The 20,426-nt window shown below is 35.4% G+C and overlaps 1 protein-coding gene across 1 annotated transcript; it reads right to left on the reverse strand.

Moving 5' to 3' along the window:
* Nucleotides 1–335: 335 nt before the first annotated feature.
* Nucleotides 336–19,531, reverse strand: IL15 (interleukin 15). Its single transcript, XM_062493666.1, is given in 8 exon segments — nt 336–450; nt 995–1,138; nt 1,294–1,353; nt 2,022–2,063; nt 2,249–2,330; nt 2,758–2,867; nt 19,084–19,151; nt 19,501–19,531. Coding segments are annotated over 8 exon segments (651 nt in total). The 3' UTR covers nt 336.
* Between the last annotated feature and the right edge of the window lie 895 nt (nt 19,532–20,426).

The following is a 20,426-nucleotide window of genomic DNA, read 5'->3' on the forward strand; positions in this document are numbered from 1 at the left end:
GAACAGAACATGTTGTTATTGAATAGTAGAACCAAGATCCAGCTTTACTTTCTGTGAGAAGACTGGAAATAATTTTTAATGCCCTTATACTAGCATTGTACAAAAGGGGGAAAAGGCAATGAAGAGCCTCTACATAAAAATTCTAATTTTTGACTTTGAGTTCTTGGGTAGAAGAAGTAATTGAGTTTACCTGAAAACCACAATAGAAACAGGTATATTAAGAAATAGCCAAGAGGATTGTAAATTATATTGTTTTTCTGGTTTATTTTTGGTGGTAATCTAATTTCTCTGAGGGTGTCAACATAAGAATGTTGTTTCTCAGCTTGTGTCTTTTGGTCAGTGTTTGCAATCTCTCTGTATAACCTTTACAAAGTTCTGTACAAATTCTGTAAAATTTTTTTCTTCATATTCTTCACATTCTTTGCATTTTTCTGATTTTGTGGAAGTCAACTGAAAAACAAAATGCGATAGTAAAGCAGGAGAGTGATCCATTGGTTCTGATAGAGAATTAATTTTTTGCCCTGTTTTTGGGAATAATTCCAGTGCAGGTAATGGCTACAGAAAATATTAGTGGAGGCTTCCATGGTAGTTATGGTCTGTGCAGTTCCTGGTTTATTTTTGAACAGTATCATCTTTGAGAGGTACATCACTTCAGTGAAAGATGCAAGTGACTGTCCCTCCAAAAATTAGGAAACTTTTCTGGATGTGTAACATATCTGACTGTAGGTACTGAAGCTGCAAATTGTCATTTATACACACACATTCAAACACCCTGACATACATAAGCATGCACAAAAGTATTTACTTTGATGGAATCCTGAAAGTGTTTTTTCTAAAAAACTCTGATTTTTCATTATGATGTGTACACCTTACTGGAATCTCATTACTTTTCATCTCTACCATCCCACCATTTCTGTAACAAGAGGTATTTCTGCTACTAAAGAAACATTTTTTTTAATTTTCTTTTTTTCCACAGACTGTGGTTGTTGCTTACCTTGTCTTTTTTGAAGCTTTCATTCCCATTTTTCCATATGTTCCATACATCCTGTGTTTTACTACAATTTTTGATACTACATTCTTGAATTATCACTTCTGTCTCTAAGAAAAAGCACCTCATTACAAGTTCTTGGCATTCTTCCTGGAAAAAAAAAATGCAGTTGCAATAGTTTTATGATTAAAAAGAAATAAGCAAATGTGGGACATAATTTATGATATAATTTAAAACACAAGTATGATATAAGTGAGATGTAATCTAATATAAAGTCAGCCACAAAGAGGCTGATTTTTACTTACTGGGGACCTTTTCTTACTATACAAATACACTTGAATATCTGCAGAGATGGTCTATGAGAGCTAAGAACAAAAAGGCCAAGCAGTTTGCAAAGATGAGGTGAAACACAGTGTCTTAGTGAAGAAGACATGGAAAATAATTAATTAGGATAGGAACCTGGCATATAACTAAACATACTAGGATTAATATTATTAATTATTAAACTTATATTATTCTTTAATATTATTCTTAGTAGTTTTAACACTTTAACTCAGAGATCTGAATTCAAAATGGAAGTGGAGGAAGTAGGTAATGCTCCCTTAAATTGCAAATTAATCCCAGCATTATTTTAGCATTTTTCACTTTGATAAAATAATTTTGAATCACACAACCACAGAATAGTTTGGGTTGGAAGGGGCTTTAAAGATCTTGTACTTCCATCCTCTCTGCTATGCACAGGGACTTCTTTCTGTAGGGCAAGTTGCTCAAAGCCCCATCCAACATGGCCTCGATCATCCCTTTCAATTGATTAATTTTAATAGCAGATGACCAAATAAAAAATAATTAAAACCTGCTTGCACTATTTATCATAATCACTTTGATTAGAAGAACTGTTTATTCCAAAGCAAATAATTTGATTTTAAACACGTTTCTCAAATTAGAGCAAGTCTGCTTTAGGAGATAATTTCTAGTAAGGGAATGAACCCACCACATTAAATATTAGTTGTGGTCATATGTGAAGTTTACTTACATCCTCATCTGCATTTGCAGTGTATAAACTGACATCAATATCCTACAAGAAAACAAGAGTTGGAATTATAAACATTAGCTAACACACACCATCCCTGTCCCTCTCCCTCACACTTAGGCTGAGTGCAGTGCTATGTATTTTATTAATATTTTATTTATTTTATTTATTTTATTTATTATTTTTATCTTCTATGATTATATGAAATGCTGACTGTTGTATGAACTTACTTTGGATGTCTTGATCCTTTCCAAATCTTTCAGAACTTCTGCCCACTTGCAATGACCTGCTTCTGTCTTTGGTACATAAGCACTGGAACAGAATAAACACAGTGACCACTAGGCTAAACAGGAGGTATCTACAACATTTATGCTGAGAAAAGAGACTCAGCATTATAAGACACTACAGATACATTGCTTACATGTAAATAAATACATGTGGTAGATGTTTGGGGCAAGCAAGCATATTTAGCAAATCATAAAATCACATAGATACATAGAAACTGTATCTCATGTCACCCACTATGTAAACAAAGTGGGTTCTTCAAAAGGCCAGATTTATAGAGCATAATGCAAGAGAAAGGTTCAATTACCTGATGTAAAATACCTACAATTTTTTTAATGTGTAAAAATAAAATTCCAAATCCAAGCTCTGAAGTGACTGTAGACAAGGAACAGCTGTGATACTAAAAATAACAAATTTATAGTTACTTTCTGATTGACATTGACTGTGTAGTTACCATAGGAAGAAGATGATTAGTCCCGTCCCATTCTTTAAAAGGCAAAAGCAATGGCTGTTCAGAAGCTGACACAGTGGATACTGCGGACAAACACTTTTCAGGTGTGCTTTCTGAAAGACACAACAAAGGTGATACCTCGTCATGATTTGATTCCACACAATTTCGATTAGTGCTGACTTAATTAAGCAATTTGCCAAGAGTTCCAATAAAGACAAGACCTTACTGTGTGTAGCTGGAAAGATCAACTGATTTGTAGCTTGAAGAAATACATAATCAATTTACCAAACAGCTGGTAGAAAACCAAAGGCAGAAGGCTCACTGTGAAAACCTGAACTCATCCTGGGCTCCTTATTAATTTATCAGTTCATACTGCAGGCTGCAATTTAATGTAGAAGCAATATTAAAGAACTTTTGTTTTCCACATCTCTCCTGGTTACCATTTGTTACCCAAATTGAATGAATTACCTACAACATGAACTCCAATACTGCGGTTGCATATATGTGAGACTCGACACTGAATGCATCAAATACTACAGTTATGTGTACAAATGTTAAATAAAATATTCAGATAGAGTATATACCTACATTTCTTTACACAGTGTATTTTGTGTCTAATAGTAGGCAGTGATACATTTAAGAATCTCCTCAGTGGAGTTTGGCAACTGGAAATAAGGAGAAGCTGTGAGAAGCTGTGCATTGTCCATCAGGAAACATTTCCCTGTGCACAGCCTGGTAACCTTTGTTCCAAAGTCAAAAGCCCTTTGATTTAACTGATAAAATTTCCTCACAGGCTTAGGTTAATTACCTGCTGCAGTGCAGTGGTTTTGACCCAAGATTTTATCCCTTATCATACATGCAATACTCTGTAACTAACTTTAATGATGTTTCTTTAGTAGTAGTTTGTTTATCTGCAAATTTGCAAATAAGACCAGAGAACGTAACTAAACAAGAGCTAGCACTCTACAGGGGTAAAGATATCCAAATTGAGAGGTCAGCCCATGCACTATCAGGATTGCAGCTCACTTGCTGAAAGCCACCTTAATAAAGAAGAGCCAGCAGAATTATCACGTGTGACAGACTGCTGGAGAGTCTTTGTAACAAATATTTACAGCTCTCTTAAACAGAAAATGCTTTATTTATATTGCAATTATTTTGTTTCCAAGCCCCAAAGATATAGCTGAAATAGCATAATTACCTAATCCTACATAAATGTCCACATTCAATAATGGGACACAGAGTCAGTCCCTTTTATCCCCTTTGATTGTCCAAAACCTGTTAAGTAAGAGCTATGTAAATGAATCGTTCTATGAAAATCTAAATTGCAGGAAGGACAGAGCAAGTAACATCTCTGAACAATTTCCATAAGGAGGATGCTGTATTATAGTCAGCCAAAGTAAGTCTACAAGCAAGGCTAAACCTGTCACTGCTTCCACAACAAATGGAAATTGAAAATATGTGAGCACTAAACCCACGTATTAAGTACTTATACATGTATATTTTTTCAAATGTACAGGAAAACAAAGGAAAAGAATTATTAACTGCTTAGATAAGGTCAAAAGACCTAAACTGCTTTCCCATAATATGACAGAAAGGCTTTAACCTTTTCACAGATAACATTGATTTGAAATTGCAGTGTTATTTCTTTTGGGTTTGGATTTTGTTTGTTTTTGTAAAATCTCCATACTAACTGCTTTCATTTGATATGCTAATCCTTAGAAAATATCCTATTTTGGCTGGGTTTGGGGTATTTTTTTATTATGATGATTTAAGTGAAGTTCAGAAGTAGCCTTATGGGGAAACTCCAAGTAGATTGAAAGAAATTTTAAAACTGATTGGTGAATACAGCTGAAGAAAACATGTTTTAACCCCAAGTTTTAAGAAAATAATTTAAAGTATACTAGAAATATTTTTCAATAGCTAAACATTTTTATCAGTCTAAAAGCCAGTTTTTATGAAATTAGAAGAGGTGGCAACTAATTAAAATATGAAAGACTTATGATGAGTCAGTCCACAAGCACAAACCAGCTTTGTAATTTAAAATTAGTCTTACAGGGCCTTAAAAAGCTGATTTGAGAGGGAGTCCCAGTCTAAATGCATGGTCAAATTTATGCTGCAGAACAAAGTGTTCATAGTGAGGAAATAATATATTATAATATCTAGTGAATAATGGAGCAGGGTTATCATTAGTTTGTCACTTGTTCCCTATTTTTAATAATTGTTCAATGTAATGACAGTGGAACACCGTGTTCTTAATGATTAAATGGTGTCTGCATCTTTGGTTTTCCTCAATATTGCAGGTAACCTTTATTGTAATAAAGTTATAATTGTTAATGTAAAATAAATGCTTAGTTTTAGAAGTTATAGAAGTCTTGTACTGATGATAAATATATGAAATGTATACTACATGCATACTCTAAAGGGTACTCCATTCATTCATAAAGAGGTTTCAATGCCAACTACATCTCCCAACACACTCCTTTCATCAGTGCAAGGCCATTTTCTACTTGAATCACTTAATTCTTTCATCCAAACTATTATTCAACAACAGAAGCCTTGCTAGCTGGCTTAGAAGCTTTTACAAATTGTTCTCCTGGCTTGAACCCATAGTGTTGTAATGTAAAAACTTTCCTGGGATAATGTCTGGTTTTGATTTCTTACTCTGTGTAATCATTAACTAATTACTCTCTGTTTTCTTTTCTTCTCTGGTATTTACCCTTCTGTGCACTGGCCAAAGGAGCAGCTCATATTTACAGACATAAATATTTTTTTTCTGTAGCTTGTGTCCTGATTACTAACTACTCTAAAGATTAAAGCCTTTGGAAGTGAATATATTCTCTTCCAAAAATCAGTTATTATATATACAATAATGTTTGGGAAAGGAATGCTGGTTTTTAATAATGAATCTAAATTATGCATTTTAAGAGCAGCTACCTCTGAGTGATATCTAAGGTAAATGAGTATTGTTTCCTCTTTAAAGAAACAAACCTATAAGCAAATGAAAAAAACATTTCTTTAACAAAGCAGAAATAGCCAATGACTTTGCTGATTTGGCTGTCACAGAAACAATAATCTAAGTTACTCAAAAGAAAATATTCATGGCTTTTTACAGTATTAAAGTTACACATGATGGAAAATACAGACAGTTAAAATTACATATTTCTCCCTAAACACCATATGTCTAAACTTCTTTATTAATATTTGCTTATAAGCATCTCCTTGAATGCTTGAGATAAGATATGCATAAATTAAAAGTCTATTTCCTGGCTTTGCCATTTGGTGCTATTGGCAAAGGTCTTCTCTTTTCTCTCCTTATTTTGAACAGTATTTTTATTCTTTATTTATATCTTTATTCCTCATCTGCTTCCTTGTTCTTGAAAACAAATGACCGGAAACGTACAGCGTACTCAGATCTTCTGAGGGATTTAGAAACTGCTGATAATATTTTCAGTTTCTATGGGAAAAAGAGAACTACTGCCAGTGTTTTCTTCATGACTGTATCACACTTGCGGCTCAGACCTCACTATGTTCCCCTGCCAGAACTTTATGTCCACTTCTTTCAAAATCCTGGAATGTCCTGAGAATCTTTCACCATTTGCAGAAAACTCTTACCCTACATATAAAAAACCCAGAGGCCTAAAAATATAACCTTCTTAATTTTTGATTACTCTCAAATTTTCTGTAACTTCTTGATTTCTAGCACACAGTTCTTTTCCTTGATCAGCCCTTTCCTTTCCTTGTTCCCATGAGCAAATCACTCTTCTCAAACACCTATTGTAACCATCTACTTTCCCATTTCCCATCTTCCTTCTGTAGTGCAATAGACTTCGTGCACATTATTTGTTATTATTATTTTAGTCAGTCTCTTCTTCTCCCCTGTTCTACAAATACATGTCGTCAGCATTTTCTCTCTGGCTTCCTGTGCAACAAAGTACTTTAAATCTTTTTTCTGTTGCTGCTGCAAATTTCCCTCTAAAATTTTACCATCACCTCCAGCTCTCCCCAGTCCTTTGACATTTTATTGAGCAACGTCTCACACATAAAGTAGGGGTCTTTTAGATCCGTATTCAAGTCCTGTCTACATCATGTAAGGCTGCGTTTTACAGCCTCTCATTTGTGTCATTGCAACAATTCTTGTTCAGTGTTTCTTTTGCCACAATAATTAGAGCCTCCTTTAGAGAACTCTGCCTCCTCCCCCAGCAAAACCTCACCCCGTGGCTCTTGTTCTGCTATCTTCTGCTTGTTGGCTCCACTAATTAATTGTTCTGTCCTCTTGCTCTAGTGCAATTACCTTCAAGAGCACAAAGAGCCAAGTAGCTGCACAACTAGAGCGCTGCATCCATTTAAGGTTTTGTATTGTGCATAATATTGGAGCTCCTCCTCTCTGCTCAGAAGCATGCAGAATGTCAGAGTCTATAAGACTGAGAAGAAAATCAACTTTTTTTCCCTAGTCTTATACCAAGAGACTTTTCTACTTTTTTTTTTTTTTTTCCAGGGGAGGAGCCATGGAGAGTAGAGATTTTGTAAACTAATGGAAGTGACTGGAAGAGGAATGGAGCCCATAAAGAAAGCAGTACTTCTGAACTAGATAGATGTTTCCATATTGAGCCCTTAAATAAGTAATTTTGAAATCAAATTTTCATGGATTATGAGTAAGTTTTAGAGGACAGATATGTTCTTAGTGCCTTGTCATGGAGTAAATGCTCAATGGAGCAAATTCACCAAAGAATCTCTCTGCTCCTTCATTCCTAAGTTCATTTAGGCTTCTTAGAGGAAATAACCAAAGGGAAACAAAAAAAGAAAAACCCTGAATATGAAATAGTGTCAGAATGTAGTTATTCAAATTGATAAAGACAGAGAACCACATTAATGTTCTCTGATACCATAAGAAACTCTGGCAGAGATGCTACCTATAGGTACAGTCCTCAAACACACTGTCGAAGAAATTTATTTTACACCTCTGCTAACTTCTGAATAACTTTTGATGCCACGACTATTAAAGAGTGACTTCTGCTCTGTCATGGTGCCTGAATCCTCCTCTCCCTTCCTACCAATCTTTGCACAGAAGCCTCGGAAATCTGCCCTCAAGCTCCACCAGGTGTTTTTGGCAGCTGTCCTCAGTTTTAAGGCACAGAGTGAGCTTCCCATGCTGGGAAGTCTGGCTTGTACTTACTGAACCAGAAAGCGAGCCAGTGGAATACTGGGTCTTAAATTGAATCACGTGGCTGAATGCTAGTCTGACTGAGAGCCAAGCCATGCCTTTATTAAAAGTTTAAGCTTTTATGACATAAAGTGCTTTCTTAGAAGTTTTGTATTTAGCTAGAGTTAGGCTGGCTAAAGCATTTTTTCTCAGCATTAAAACTAGGTATTCTTTAAATATGATTCCTATTTGGTTACTTCTCTTTCACCTCACTTCCTCTAAGAGCTACAGTTTTTATTTGTTTTGTTCTACAATGGTGACATTCTTGTGGAGTACTGTACTACACCACTTGTTCTGATGTATTAGAGAAGTGTTAACCTTCAAAAGAGTATTCTCAGTTAATCAGCATGGCAGGAGCCTCTCAGTTTAAACACATTTTGTATTTATATGTTCTTTGTTTGTTTAAGTAGTTGTTGATTTGCTTTGACAGTTCTTCCTTCTCTTCTATGTTCCTGTTAATTGGCATTTATGCTAGAGAGTAAAGTTTGCAATGTCTGTTTGAAAATTTTGCCAAAAGGTCACAGAGTCATTGCTATTCCACTCGATACCTTAAACTTCAGAAGCTGAGATTTAAGAAGTTAAATATTTCCTTTGACCTTTATATTTTGCAAAGCATGCTTGAGGCCCAGAGCTCAGACCATTGCCTTGTGAAGATGCGTCCCATACTTGGCTATAGATCTTATATTTGCCAGATGGCAAAAGCCAGCCAGGAAAGAAAGCTAATATATGCTTCTTTCTCTTTTCATCCTTCCATGCAATGTCATTCTTTTCAAGGCATCAATCACTCCTCAAATTGGGAAAGATCAACTTAATGCTTTCTTGATGCAAGGATGTTAATGCTAGGTTAGCTTGCCAAACACGATTCACACAGAGACTCCCTAAGTTTTGCTAGTGGCAAAATTAATTTAGCTCAAATACACAGTAAAGAAGAAGTACACAGCAAAAAACCCAACTCCTTTGTAGAGCACAGATGGTTAGATTTGACCATTTACCCCCAAATGATATCCTCTAGGATGCAATAGGAAATAATTAGTTACAAGGCCTTTCAGAATAAATTCTCACAGATAAATAAGCAGTGAGAATAACAGGAGATTCAAAATGTAAAGGGCATTAATAAGAGACACAAAAGAGACCCAGAACTAAAATTTTTAGCCAAATGTGTCCTGATCTATACATTTGCTGTTGGGAACTCCTTGTAAATATTATATGTGATATTTTTATCATAGCAACAAATACCCAACAGGGAATGAGAACACAATTATGGATGAAATTTTTGTGCTTTTAGGTGTAGGATGTTAGCATTAAACATGGAAACTTGAACAGCAAAAAAATATAAATTGTCATGTTGATGCATATGACTGGAAACTCTGAGACCATAAAAATAGTTATTACAGGAACAACTGGTGGACAAATAATATCCTTAGCAAAATACTCAGTTTAAAAACTGTAAGACCATACACTAATAGAGGTCTGTAACACACTTGTAATAGATAAAAGACTAAAAATAGCAAGTGCAGTTCTCAAAATTGTGAAGTAAGGCAGTATTTTCAGAGCTTTTTTTAAAAGAATTATAATCTATGGTCCTCTCTTACAGTGATGCTTCTACTGGAATTTGCTGGATCCTGAATTAAAGAGGCAGGATGCAGTTTGAAACATGCTACTTTTTCTTCTGCTCTTAATGTTCTTTAAAGAGGAGAAATAAATCCTAATATGTGATAATTGCCATAGCTTTCCTGAAACCAATGAAATTTTAATTTCCAGAGTTCTTGAGAGTTTGACCAAAATATTAACCAGGAAAAAACAGATTCATTGAACTACTGAGGAAGCAGAACACAAACAACTGTAAACAGATCAATAGGAAGAAAAAAAAAACAACTAGAATCAGGATTCTAAGAAAGAAGAACAAAGTATTTCTAGTATTCACAGATTTATTTCATATAGGATAGGTATGGAAAAGGAAAGAAAATTTGGAAAACAAATTATTTCTGCTTTATGTTATTTAGAAATCACTTATAAATAATAATGAAATAGGACTTACAGCAACAGGACAATCAGTCTCTTGTCTGGATACAGGAGAAGTGATTATTGGAAAAGCTCTAGCGTCTGCGCTACAGAAATCTCCCCCTTTCATGTAAATTTTGAATGGACTTTTTTGGAATGTAGCCATTATGAGCTTGCACACTGAACCACTTTTTTCCATATGTAACGGGGTTGAGTGCAATACAGTAGTCATGTATGTGCAACATCCGCACTGTGGTAAAGCATACAGGGAGGATTAGTTAAAGATCAGATTTCTCCATAATATTTTCTTTCAACCAAGTCTTTTCATCTCTATTGAATGGTAAAGCTAGAAATCAGTCTTATGTCATCCTAAACAAGGGCTGACACAGTGTTTTGTCTGCCTTGTGCTCACGGTCTCTACTTAAGAATAAAAAAATTACTGGTGATATTAATAACTATGTCAGACTGTGTGCCTGAGCACAGCTCAGTTTTCTGAAGGCAATACAACCTTGCTGTCTTACATAGGATTTTCTTTGTTTTCTCAACAGCTTTGCTGCTTCCCTGCCACCAGAGCAAGGTACATATTTGTCCTGAATAGAAGCACAATGCTGCAAACAATTTTCTTTGCTGTCTTACAAAGAACAACAAAGTTGGTTTTTGACAGATAACTACCCAAACACCATGTAAGGGCCTCATGGCTGGTAATCAAATTTAAAAGTGACCAAAAATATATGGCCATACACATACAGCCTGGCACCTTCTGGTCTAAAAAGCGTAATAGGCATTATGCACATAGAAACACATGCCAAAATATGTCTTGAGGGCATTACCACAGATGAGTCCCAAGCTGCCACCTGGCTACTGAAACTTCCCTGACTATATGCTGGAATATATTCACTCTTAGCTTTATATTCAAGTCTTATGTCTGCATTCTCTGCGACATACTGCTCATAATAAATCTCTGGGCATTTCAGTGTGGGACCACAAAGAACCAAGGAGCCAGCTGTCTCTGTACATGTAAGCATTATTCTTTGAGGGTTTTTTTTAAAAAAAACCAAAAACTTAAGTGATAGTACTGGGTGCCTGTTTCCAGAAGGGGAACAAAATCAGTACAAAATGTAGCTGTGCTGCATCTGTCTCAGGTCAGAGTGAAAATGTTCTTGCTACTTTGATAGATTACCCCAACTCCCAAATGAAAACCAGAGCTGTTGCCAAGGCAAACATTTATTTGAGCCTTATTTGAAGGCTCAAGAGAGCACAAACCATCTCCAATGTTCCTTGTGCCCTTTCCATAGGACATGCAAACTGGCTAATCAGCATAGTAAAATATGGCTGAAAAGTGCATGCTGAAGTATTTTACACTTGTCTTCCCCAAAACCTACATTTCTAAACTTCTAAGGTCACTGATTTTTTTTCTCCTACTCTCCAGTAGTTGAATTTGAAAACTATTGCACTGGACTATTCTTCCTAAGAACAATCCTTGAAGTTTTCCAAGCTTTTGCAAGAACAGGTCCAGAAGCATTAGAGACCCAGGAAACAAATGTTCTTCCTAATTAATTTTTGAGATTTTACATGCTTGATATTTTTATTATGCATTCCTGTCACTGCTGTAGGCTGCCTCAGAGAGTCTTTCTTGCAATTGATTAGGCTAAATTTAACGCTCTCATTTCTTTTACACTTAGACATTGAGCCTGCAAGTTGCTGTGTCTGCTTTTGTCCCACTGGGTTTTCTACCTTTTGCTTTCAGAGCCTGAAGGACATTACTGATCTTTATCTTATACCTGTATAGACAGCCAGCAACAGTTTTGCTTCAGAGTGGCCACAGGAGTCATCTTGCTGATGACCTGTTTCATATTAAAACTTCTTTACACAGCTTCTGCATACTCAAAGGCCTGCAGAAAATCCTGCTGGAAGAATTATGTCCCATATAATGACATTTCATTAGCCTGTGCTTGTCTCCTGCAGTACATACCTTATGGGAAATAGGATGAGGTTATATTCATAGCAGGCTGAAATAGGTCCACACTCCTGATATGAATTAGAGAAGCACACACAATTTAGGAATAGCAGAGCTGACTGCAAGCAAAGCCTGATGTCTCCAACTACTTCCAGCTGAGAATACCAAGGGAAGAACTTATTGATACCTGCCTCATTTATCTTTGTTTTCCAGTAAGAGACACTGCTTATCCATCTTGTTAGATTTAGGGCTAGCATTTTCAAGTTTATAACTTCTCTAGCCCTTTTCCCCTTGCAGTTTACAGCATAGATAATTTTTTTAATTAGTTGATTAGAATTTTATGTAAATATTTCTTCTGTTTAAGTATTTTTTCAGTTTACATTTCAATTTTTACAGCCATTGTTAACTTCTAAACATAAAATATGATGGCAAGTAATTTAAAATATTACATTAATGAGGCCTCTTCATAATGTTTTTTTCTGAAGAGCAGTGGTTTTACAAGCATGTGTAACCTAAGAGAACATAAGTTTCATTTTTTTAGGTCAGATTGAGCTTTCTGAAAGTCACAATAAATAAATAATTGAATAAACATACATATTATTTTCAGACATTACAGTGGAGGAGATGCTGGTGTCGACCCTTTTCCTGAAAATAAGTATTTTATTTCGTTGTGAGTTTGATCTCTTTATTTTTCTTTTAATTCACTAGGCACTGTGAGAATATTTTCATCATTTCAAAACCGAGCAATCTAACTGAGAGAAAATAAATTTCTTCTTTCTTAGTTTTAAACTCTTAATTGCAAAAAACAAGGGCTTGTGTTTACTAATTCTAAATACCTGGGAAAATGTAGCATACTTTCAAGATTACTTTTTACACCAAGGCAGGAATGTGTAAAACTTTTCAGGGCATGTAGCAAAGTTGCTTCCCACCAACCCAAGTTTGTGGTCAGCTGAAGGGATGATAAATATCAGTTTATTCTATTCATTCCAGTAAGACTGAAGCATTTATACTACTCAAATTCTTAGCACATATTTTGCAAAACTGCTTCCCTGTCTTCAGAAAGTCTGAGGGACAGCAAGCAAAAATAATAAGTATTACTTTGAGAATGCTACTTTTTTTCTTCTGTTTCAGAAATTGTTTAGCTAGTCACATTTAACTCACACAAGACAAGATTCAAATATTCTTTGATCGTGCTATTTCCTGTCCTGTTTCTTTGGCATCCAGACTGACAAAAATTGTAAGTAAATTAAAAAACAAACCAGAAAGCAAAAAAGTTTTTGTTTACAATTTTATAGGATAAAACCTTTGTAACAGCTAAGCAACTGAATGTATAACTGAAAAAATTGCTTAAAATATAGCATTTTCATTTATTTCTGGTTAGAAATGTCAAGTAGGATGTTAAAATAAAGACTTTTTACATTTGCAAAAATTTTAATCAGTTATATGAATCATAAAAAATGATCTTTTAGAAAATAATTAAAGTATAAACAGAAATAAAAAATTATTTTCATCACTTAAATGAAGGATATTTTGTTTTCTGATATTTAAGTCAGGACAAAACAGGTGTCATAAGTTGCTTTGAGACAAATCACAACTGATAAAGCAGATTTTGGAAGCTTAAAAAATGGTTAGATATGGCTTGAGCACTGAACTGTCAGGAAAGGTACTGGCAAAACCTCTCAGGTCCTAAAGAGGGCAGAGGATCACTTGTTGCCCTTTATCTTACTGAACCACATTGTTGTTGAAAAGTCACTTTTACTAAGTGTAATACAGAACTTGAGTTCCCTCTCAACACCCTATCTTGCTCAGGGTTTTGATCAAATTATTTTCTTGTTAGAAGTTGTCACATGTGCACAAAAATACATAAATTTGCATTATTATCAAGTTGTTAATCTTTAGCTGGATGAAAACTACTAGAAAGCTACTTTGTCCTCACTGTGACCTGTGTATCCTGAAATTGCACACAGTTTAAATTGAGATCTGAAATATTCATGTTTCATTTAAATTATGGAAAATAATCTACAGCAACCATAAAAATCGTATGAATCTAAGAGATATTTTTGGTTACATGAGGGCAGGAGACGAGTGGGGGTTTTGTCCTTAAAAAAAAAAAAAAAAAAAAGAAGAAGAAGAAGAAGAAAGAAAAAAGAAGGAATTGTTTCAAAAGTAGAACATGAAATAAGTTACATTTAAATGCTATAAAGGAAAGCTACAGTTTGCATTCTGATCAGCTAGAGACCATGCAAATGGTAACAGCAGGTACCTATAGCAGAGTTTTCAACTGGGTTTATGCCCATGCTCCTGAATGCCAGTGTAGATTTTCAGGTAAACAACCATCCTGCTCCTTAGAAGTTACATTTGTTGATTGAGGATACACAGAGGAATTGTTCTTGAGAGATTGGCTACTAAACCAAATATTTTGCCCTCAGAACTTCAGTGCTACCGACATAATGCTTCTAAAGAAGAATCTTCAATGTTCTGGAGGAGCTATTTGTCTCACAACACATCTGCAACTGCGTATCACAGCTTAATCTCTTGTCGTAACAGCAACTTCTCAGAATGGAAAAGGATACAAAAAAGAAGAGGAAGCACCTTCCAGGACATCTAAATATTGCCTTTTGCCATCATGTTCATAAGAGTTTCTGAATGGGGAGGTGCTGAGCAGAATGGGTAAGTAAAAGATACCTCTGAATTTGCATTATGCTTGATCTTGGTTGAATCAGTTGTTTTCTGCAGACTAAACAAAATTTTAGTCCTGATTTATTTGGCACTTGGAGATTTTTTTCTTAAAGACTGGTAGCAAAAATGGTCAATCTTAGGATAAGATGTCCTTGTATATCAGGATTAACTCTACTTAGCAACAGCTAAAGCCTGAGTGTTATCAACATCATTCTCATCTGAGTTCCAAAACACAGCATTATACCAGGTACCTGGAAGAAAATTAATTCTATCCCAGTCACAGGGTCAAGAAGACAGAAATTTAAGTCTAAATTGCCACAGCATACCTCTCAAGCTAAATGAGTGATTTTATCTGCAAATTAGCAGCAGATAGAATGAGAAATTTTGTAGCTGATTCATGTGATTCCAGACCTTATTGTTGATATACTATTTTATCATCTCCCCTTTCCATTAGTATCATGATGTAACACGAAAATCACATCATTTACTGCAAAAAACTTGAAAATCAGGCCTCTTTAGTAGCCCAGAGAGTTGTATGTGAAATCCACTCAAATATGCTTGAAAAGTCTAAGATAAGGCAAATTATGGCACAACCTTTCATTCTGAAAAGAAGCAAGGGATCAGGAAAATGGGGTTAGTCTCTAACTGTGTGGAACAGGAGAATGAGGTGAGAAACATCTCTTTTGTATGAAACAAAATGAGCATGACTGCAGGCAAAAAAGCTGTAGCCCATTAAATAATACAGTGTTTGTCTGGAATTGTAATAAAACAAAATTAAAAAGTAAAATTGCATAGTTATCTGGTTAGTTTCTGTGGAAAATGGGAAGTCACAGGAGCAGTCTCTCTACTTGTAGGTAGAGGATTTCTGGGAAACACAAACATCTGGTTAAATGAGAAAAATTTCAGAGCAATTAAGGACCAAGAAGAGAAGAGCACAAATCATGCAAATCAAGGCTCTCAGCCAAAAAGTTTGCCTAAATGTGAGACAAGGAGAAGTGAAGAAAAGCATACTTAGGATTCAAGAGACAGGGAAAATTCCCACACAAGAATTCAGCCAAGACATAAAGGTTAACAACTTTACTTTGCAAAGAGTATTGTGAGATAAATCATCTGGTGCACTGTGTCATGTTGCAGGAGAAACAGCTACATTTATAGCATCCTTTTCCTTGTAAGTTTAGTTGGAAGCTGTCTGAGAGCATAAAAAAGAGGATTGCATGACAAATATATTTTTAATATAAACTTTACTATTTTATAACTAAAAGGATTCATCAAAGTAACTGTTATTTTCATACCCATTTTCCATAAATCAGTACATACAAATGCCACTCTGAGGTTTTTCCTCCCTCAACTGCTGTCTAACCTCCCCAGGACCTCTGATAGAAACTGCTGGGGGATTGTAATTGTAGTCAGTCCAACAAAATCCCACATTCCCTATGAAAAGACTTAATGTATCACCTGTCTTGAGATGAAGTGAAACTTCTAGATTCTATTTAGAGGAGGAGGTTTCTTTAATTAAAAAAAAAAATAAAACTGCGAATACACTGCCTCTTGAAGATGTTTTCATCTGAAAGTAAGTTGCCATGGTGACATTTTTCTCTCTTTCCTTCAGGAAAAAAAAAAGCCAAAGGGAAAAAAAAAAGCTTTGAATAAACTTTTCCCACAATAATTTCATTCAGGAAAGTATTACTTCTTGGCTTGGGTAACTACCCCTGAATGCTGTGACAGAACAGTGATTCACAAATCTGTGCTGGACACTGATACGATGTCATTCCACTACCCTGCCCGTGATTCAGTCACTAGACAAAATGCATAGGCAGGAGGATCTCAAGAGACAGTAGAATGACCCATGGAAGAGACTTTGTTATCCTCACTTAGGACCTAGGGAACAGAAAATATTACATCTCTTTGTCCCTGGCAACAATTGTAAAATTTGTATTTTTCATAAGTTCTGGAATGGTTGGTTCATGCTTTCCCCCTTATTCCCACTACCAACTGGAAAACTTGGAGGCAGAACACATCTTCATTCAGCTTTGCAAAAAAAGTCTGATTCCAGCTTTGGCAGGGGATGTCAGAGGGCTGAACTCATTGAAACATGGACAGGAGAAAAATCCTGCTTGCACTAGTCGCTCCTAGAATCTGGTGAAGCAAGATACCAGATGAAACATACATCTCCTCACTCTTTTGTAATTTTGGTCTCATTTTTATGTTATTTTAGTGGTTTATACTAAACAAACATGTCAGGGGAAAACTTTCAGCAGTCTCCTTAACAATGACCTTCTAGAACCGCTGAAGAGCATCACAGCTCACAGACTTGCACTGAACAGGAGCTTCTTCATGTAAGGGGTTATTTGTGAGCCTATAAATTAATATCTTCTTTGACTGCTTCCCTGTCAAGTTCCCAAGGACCAGCTACTTTCTAACTTTTTGTTTATGGCCTCTTTTCTTCAGGTGTGTGAATATAACCCATAACAAACCCACAAAAAAGTGGCCAACAGACAGAGACTGTGTCAGTCAGTCATTTCAATAACAGAAGGCCAATCTGATTTCTGGAAAATTATTGTCAATCTTAGTCCTTAAATTTCTGGTAATGTTGTAACTACCTGTCTTCTTCAGAGAGTGATACCTCCTTGAGCTGATCTCTGGAAACTGTTCTGAAACTCCTGACATTATCAGAATGTGCTTAAGTTAGCTTTTGTGCAGTTTTTAAGATGATTTTGTATAAACAATCTCTATTATAAACAAGTGAAGAGATAGCTCAGCTAGAAAAACATCACATAGTTCAAGTCCTCAATGATTATTAAAGGAAAAAAATCTGTACAAAACAATCGCAGAGTGCATAACAATATATTTGTTCTTAATGTTGGAATCCCTCAGCTTTTTTTCCTAACAGTAGATAATTCTACTATGATTTATATTTTCATCTTCTCTGCACTTTTAACTTTTTAGGGGCTCAACAAAGACGTTGCACCTATACGTTCTACCTATATGTTTTTAGATACTAAGCTTTATTGAGAAGGATATTGTCTCTTTGTTTGTACCTTCATAGCTACATCATTCACTGTGTATAAATATAAGAAATAGCATAAAATTATTAATTTAACATGTGATAGAGTAACAGCAACAATGCCAGTCTTACATATACCTTTAAAAAGGGGTAGTGGTATACAGTTGTATTTTAAAATGTTCACTGGCTTTGGAAGCAAACAGAATTGCTTCCAGAATACATGAGAGTTCTTTTAAATTATCGTGAAGGATGAAGGCATTTAAATAGGTAAGTTATAACAGAGGCAACATTAGTATGTCTGGAGGGCAAAACAAATTTTCTTTCTGATAGTCGCACAATCCTGTGTCTGCATCTTGCTACAAGAGTAATGGCTTTTTGTATTCTTTTAAGAGCTGTTGAGGAAATCCTGTAGTCAAAGCAACACTGACTGAATGTGTATTTGAAATGCTCAGTGTAAATGAAGACTTATTTGCCTGTCATGTATTTGATTTTTTCACAGCTTTAGAAGAATAAATAATCTTAGGTTATTTACATGTACTATTGGCAATCATTGTGGAAGCATGCTCAAGACAGTGACTCATGACCTGCTTCCAACTTTCCATCGCCTTCGTTGGTGACATTTGAGTTCCAAATTTTTCTCCAAAAATCAGGTTTATATTTTCTTGCTTCTAATAAAAGTTAAGACTGATGCAATCACTCTGACCCTTCACATGAAATCATACAAAGTTATTGGGTAATCAATAATTAATGCAAATTTGAGATGACTAATTGGTTCTGTGACTTCTGCAGAAAAACTGGAAAGGCAACAGAAAAGATGAGAAAGACTGAGCATAGGACTTATTAACATAAGAATCATAATCAATAAGAGAATTAGTATGATTAAAAGAACTACTTGACTTGTAGCCAATGAACATTAATTCCTTTGTTTGCAAAAATTTTATAAACAGTGAAGACTTTTGCACAGCCTGTTTTGGGACAACACCAAATGCTAATGACTTTAGGGTTATAAAAAGGTCACCTGGCCACACTGTCTACTGGAAATGCAACTGCTACTGAAACATCTAGGAGATGTGTGGAGAGATCTGGAGTTCTACAGAGGCTGAACACTTTAAAGGATTTCCCCCCTGTACTAAACACTCTTGAGGATCAGAGGTTTTGGCCTCACATGTTGTGACGTATCAGCCAGACACAGGGATTAGGTCCAACCAGAAAAGTTGGCTAGAACATCCTGTGCCACAAATCAACTGAATAATATTAATGTGAAAAAACTCCAGACCTATTTACAATGTAATTCTGGCATAACTGAATAACAAAGAGTGGAAAAACCAATGTAAAAATTATAGAGTTTAGGGATTTAGTTTAAAATACTGGTGATGTTTCCAAGCCTTAAATTTGCTCTATTACCTACTTTTCATGTTGGCTTGCAAAGTAACATTAAAAGCCTTGCTGAAATTTCCAAAAATGTCATGCTGTTTGAGTGATCCTTACCTGACTCTGCAGCCTGCTCACTGCTCCAGCAGAGTTTTGTGTTGGCCTTGCCATCCCCAGCTTCCTGCCTGCTGGACCATTACTCAGAAGAGAAGCACAGCATCTGGATCAGGAAACTACATTTTGGGACCTACATGTGGGAGGAAAAAAAATGTAAGTATAAAGCCACAATAGATTTCTGAGTGACTTTCAGCCCATCCATTAAGATCGTTCAAAGCAGGAAGACTCTGAAATTTCCCAAATAAGTTCTGCAAATCCCCTTTATGTATTCTAAATTAATGGAAAACACAAGACAGATTTTTGAAACGGTTATTTTTATTTAGATAATAGAATCCCATCTTTGAATGCAGTAGCATAAACAGGGTCCCCCTGAAAAATGCGTATTGTCAGCAATGGATATTTTTTGTGATTTCTCACAACAATCATAGTGACTGTCTAACAAGCTCATTGCCCTTTTTATTACATTTCAACAGATGGCACAATAAAATACAATTTGAAGGTTTCACTTCTCTTTTATCAATTTTTCCCCCCTAGATTCATGTTCAAATCTTTCAATGTTGTGGTTGGAGAAACAAGCAAAATTTTTTTCAAGCACCTGATTTTGTACTCATACCAAGACCTCAAGGAGATACAGCAAAAAAATGAAAGCATTTTGACAGAACAGTTAATTTGGACATTGATATTAGTATGTTTTATAAAAGCAGTCCCAACATAATCTGCAAGAAAATAAATTTGTGAAGGAGGCTCCCTACAGAAGTTGTAGAAGCTCCATCCTCAGAGGTATTGAAAAATCAACCAAACCTGGAGCAACCTTCTGTGATGTCAAAGTTAGCCCAGATTTAGGTGGGAGACTTGAAGAAGGGTCCTGTATGTTCCTCTTCCAAATGTGAGCTACACAACAAAATTAGGCCTTGAATTAAAAAAAATGCGGTGAGGATGGAAATATGAAAACACACACAGATGTGTGACTGCATAAGCATTGTCTTCTTAGAAAATTAGGCACTGAGAATTTCAGAGATATTAGGGCTGAGAAAATAGTCTTGTTTCAGTAATATGTAAAGGCACTATTCATTTTTGTAGCCCTTCAACAACTGGGTCTCAAACAATAAGACTCAGTTTCAGTTACCCTTGTTTTTATGAAAATGAACTTGTTGGAGCTGGAATTTCCTACACTGAATTATTTACTCAGGCTAGTGATTTTCTTTTAAGTCACTTTAAGAGTAATTCACTCATTTCCAAAAACAAATTAGCAGAAAATATGCATTTCTTTCATATAAAGAAAATGTTTATAAGTATTTAATTAAAAACTGTGCTTTTTGGTAGTGTTTTCAAGTTTGGCAGCC

Source organism: Cinclus cinclus, chromosome 5 (assembly GCF_963662255.1).
Source record: "Cinclus cinclus chromosome 5, bCinCin1.1, whole genome shotgun sequence".
Lineage (NCBI taxonomy): Eukaryota > Metazoa > Chordata > Aves > Passeriformes > Cinclidae > Cinclus > Cinclus cinclus.